Raw genomic sequence first — 4,305 nt, 5'->3', positions numbered from 1 at the left:
CTGCTGAGGGACAGGGGTCAGGGGGGACCTGGCAGTGCTGGGGAACGGGGGGACTCGAGGATCTTAACGTTCTCTTCGAACCAAAGCGGTTTGTGGATCTGTGACTTCCCTGGGGGGGAACTAGGAGTGAACAGGATCAGCTGGAAGCAGGTTTCCTGTTACTAAAACCTTTAGAATCATTTACAGGTAAAAAGCAAGGCGGGGGGAGGTTGAGGTCCCAGTTGTGCGATTTATACTGGGACAAATTCTGGCTCACTGACCCCTCTCACAGGCGGGTGTAGGAGGTCAGACGCCTCCAGATTCGACAGACACATCTGACAGTGCGGCCACCTGACAGAGTCCTGCCTGCGCCTGGCCCGAAGCTCCTCTGACAGACCGCGGCTTCCAGAGCACAGAGAATCTAAAGCACAGAGATCTAAACCAAGGGATATTTACGTTCGTGGTGAATGTACGTGCGAGCAGCTCCTCGCGCTGTCGCTCCTGCTGCTCCCGGATGTATCGGCGGTGTTGGAAGTTCCTCAGCGCTGTCTGCAGGTGTTGAACGTCGTACTTCAGCTGGTCAACCCGGCTGGAGAGGATGGACAACAGGGAGACATCAAATCAGCATGATTTTCTGATGGATTTTACAGCAACACAGAGCATTAAGAGTGAGGAATAACAAAGACCGGTGGGTTCTACTTCTCTGCAAGATAAAGGACACTCAATCTCAGGCTTCGATCTTCCACACCTCGTTTTAATACTGAAGAAGTGATGGTTTAGCTGGAGGCTGAGGACAGAACTGAAGCAGAACTGGAGCTGTCTCACACAGCCTGTCCCATGCCCGGCCTCTTCACCAGTTACAGGATTCCTCACCTACCACAACCCTGGAGAGCTGGTGGGGTTGGAGCAGTTCCTGTTTTATGACCCTCGTGTGTATCAACATGAAGCTTTGGAGTTTCATGGATTAGCACCATGTTCTTAGATGTGAGTTTGTAGTCAAAGGCGTTTAGAAGTCAGTGGCGATACAGGAGACCACGCCACGAGGCCAAAACAGTGCCCAGAGCTTCACTGCCTCTGACTGACCGTTTGACGACTATGATGAAGCAAAAATGACTAATTCAGACACTGACCAACCTCATAAAGGGGACGTGAAACTGCCCCTAGACTTGACAAAGGCATTTTGGGACTCAGAGGCAGAGTGACAGAATAAATGAGAAGCAAAGTTCTGAGGTCTCTGGTCCAACCTCCTGCTCAAACCAGCGACAACCTCAGGAACTTCCTTGGTTTAGGCACCACCAGCTGGGAAAACGGTGCCAAGAAAATGACACCAACCGAAGCAATCTTAGTCCTTCCCTCCACCAATGCTGTTAAAAGCAAATGCCACATAGAGCAGAAGGTTTTGGAAGCCTCTGCTGATGTAGGCACAGAGCCATGAATCCAGCTCCATCACCAGGCTGGGGATAAAGGCAGCGAAGTGATTTTGTCTCTGTGCCTTGATTTTGCTACTTAGAGCACAGCAACAAGTTATACCAAGTTTAAAGGTTTCACTCCAATCCGAAGGCAAAGGGCTTCAAGAAATGTAACTGAAATAATGACAGGGGTTACCGTGACAGCAAAGCAGGTGAACTTACAGCTTGGCGTTCTGGCGCTTATTGGGAGGTTCTTTGCTCGACAGGATTTCCAGACGTTCCAAGTTGCTGAATATGTTGTCAATTCTCGCCTGAATCTCGTTTTCAACCACTGCAAGGAAATAAAAACATGATTTGAGTTAAAGAGCCACAATCTGAGTGAAGGGAAAAGCTCCGAAGCCTTCAAACAAGTATTGAAAACCTGGATGAAAACATAATCAGGTGACTGAGGGCTACACAGATCATGAAAAGCCACTTCTTCAGCTCAAGAACTAGAGACTTTCACCTTTCCCCCTCTGAGGAGGAAGCTCCCAGCAGCGGTGATTTAAACCTCTGCTAACAGGGAGTTTACACCCATCACCCACAGCCACAGCTGGGGGGACTGAGGGAGCGTGAGAAGAACTCAGAGCTGATGGGACTGGGCAAACAGCTCAGAGAGACGTGGCCAAACCAGGGCTGAGCCCTTGCAAGTGGGAAAACAAGGCCACACGATAACCACCCCCATAATCATCCATGTTGCAATTGCTTCTGCTTATCTGTGTAGAAACAGCAGAGGGGCAGCGGAACCCCCTGCAAATGGAGGGACTTGCACTGGGATGAGGTGGGAAATGGTAACACCTGGGAGAGGAGTCACCTGCTCCCAGTTCCTGCAGCCCCCGCAGAGCAAAACTCGGTACGAGCCACTTGACAACCGCGTTTTCCAGCCACGTCCCAATCCAGCGTCTCACCGCACAAAGACGGGAGCACTCTGGATCACCCGAGGTTCGGTGTTTAAGGAGGGTGAGGCTGACAGGTGGCACTCCCTGTGCAGCCCTGAGGACAGTCCTCGAGTGTCAGACTGGAAATAACCACCAAACCCCCCAGACACCTTTTCACAGGATCACAGAAGCATCTGGTTGGAAGAGAACTTTAAGATCACTGAGTCCAACTGCTCCCCCAGCACTGCCAGGGGCCCCAAACCACATCCCACAGCAGCACCTCCACATGGCTGGGAAACCCCTCCAGGGATGGGGACTCCACCACTGCCCAGGGCAGCCGCGGACACGCCGGCACAACCCTCTCTGTAAAACAGATTTTCCTGACATCTCACCTAGATCTTCCCTGGTGCAACTTAAGGCCATTTCCTCTCGTCCTGTCACTTGTCACATGGGAGCAGAGACCGACCCCCACCTCGCTCCACCCTCCTGTCAGGGAGTTGTCAGAGCCAGAAGGTCTCCTCGGAGCCTCCTCTGCTCCAGGCTCAACCCCCCCAGGTCCCTCAGTCACTCCTCAGCGCATCGTGCTCCAGACCCTGCTCCAGCCTTGTTGCCCTGTTGCGGTTTCAGAAGAGCGTCATGAACCAGCTGCTAATTCCTCCACAGGACCTTCTAGAAGGTCACACCGAGCAGAACCCAGAGAAGCAAAGGGCACACACAAGCCCTTTGCTTTGCCCTTTGTTCTCACCCAGTCAAAGAGTAACTAACTCCCGTGTACAGACACAAATCACCCCGATTGTCCCAGTTCACCTCTCCATCACCTAGGACAGCTAAATGTAACGGAGAACAGCCGGGAGAGCAGACAGCAGAGGAACTGTCTTGGTCATCTTACGCTTTTCAGATCAGGAAGGGACAGTCCAAAAGTGGAAAAGGAAAAGCTGCAACAGAACATTTGATTTCCTGGCTCTTATTCCTGCTCCTCGGCCAAAAATTCATCCTTTCCCCATGAATTCTGCAATACACCCTCGTTTCTTGAGCACGTCTCTGCATCTGCATATAAACAGGATGTTCCTTTGCTGGCTCTGTAGGATGGTACACGATCCCACCTCTTGAAATGGTCTCAAGCAGTGGAGGCAAGTGGCAAATTCTGCTGCTTCTCAAGAGGTTCCAAAATCCCTCCCAGTGAACACCAGTCTGGGAAGCCTGCCGTTGTACTGGGAGCAGCACAACCACTACCAAAACACAACCAGTAGACGGGTGGTTATTTTTTGATGGGAAAGTCACGGCAGCTCCTTCCGCAGCAAAGTCACACCTCACCAACACATCAGGGGGAAGAGAAGTCAGTTGACATGTGCAGGAATGTGTCCAGTTGACGCTTTTCCCTTCCAAAGCTCCTCGCGAGGACATTAGCACTCACTCATGAGGGGCCAAGGCTTCAAATGCGGGGCCAGGATACACCTGCCAATCCTGCACCGGGATGAAAAGTCCCGCCACGGTATCTCGCAGCATTTTATTGCAGGCGTTTTATTAGCTCAGGGTTATAGTTCAAACTCGCTGAGGCACTTCCTGACCTCGCTGTTCTACGTATTTGGCAGAAAGAATCACAGGTTCTGCCTCTGAGCTATCAGAATCATCCTGCTTAAATTCCTGCACACCAAATCACGGCGTTTTTCCCCAGAAACTGCACTAAGCATCTTGTGGGGGAAACTGCCGGTTAGTGGCTGCTTCAGGAACAGCAGACTCGCAGGACAGGCTCACAATCGCCTTTATCCACCCTCTGAGCGTCTGACAAAGCAGCCTGGCAATGGTCTGACCTGGCACTTCTGCTCACTGCACCTCCACCAGCGCAGCAACGTGGGGTTTGTTAACCTGACCCTGTCAAAGGTCTCCACAGCAAGCCCTGACGAGTCCCAAAATGGAACAGCACCAAAAACCAACCAGCATTTCCATACCCAGACACTGCAGAAGCATCCACAGAATCACAGAATTGTTTGGTTGGAAAA

The 4,305-nt window shown here is 51.6% G+C and overlaps 1 protein-coding gene across 1 annotated transcript in view; it reads right to left on the bottom strand.

Annotated features, from left to right (window-relative positions):
- GOSR2 (golgi SNAP receptor complex member 2) overlaps positions 1 to 1,719 on the bottom strand; it is a gene marked incomplete at its 5' end in the record, with an annotated part of 6,661 nt that extends 4,942 nt beyond the window's left edge. The window contains 2 exons of the mRNA XM_010132234.1: positions 436 to 568; positions 1,611 to 1,719. Coding sequence (XP_010130536.1) covers positions 436 to 568; positions 1,611 to 1,719 — 242 coding nt within the window. The remainder of the gene's footprint in view (positions 1 to 435; positions 569 to 1,610) is intronic.
- Positions 1,720 to 4,305: the final 2,586 nt, after the last annotated feature.

This window comes from Buceros rhinoceros, unplaced genomic scaffold (genome assembly GCF_000710305.1).
Source record: "Buceros rhinoceros silvestris isolate BGI_N320 unplaced genomic scaffold, ASM71030v1 scaffold36282, whole genome shotgun sequence".
In the NCBI taxonomy this organism is placed as follows: Eukaryota; Metazoa; Chordata; class Aves; order Bucerotiformes; family Bucerotidae; genus Buceros; species Buceros rhinoceros.
Note: the sequence above shows the minus strand (reverse complement) of the source record. Positions and strands in the feature narration are given on the sequence as shown.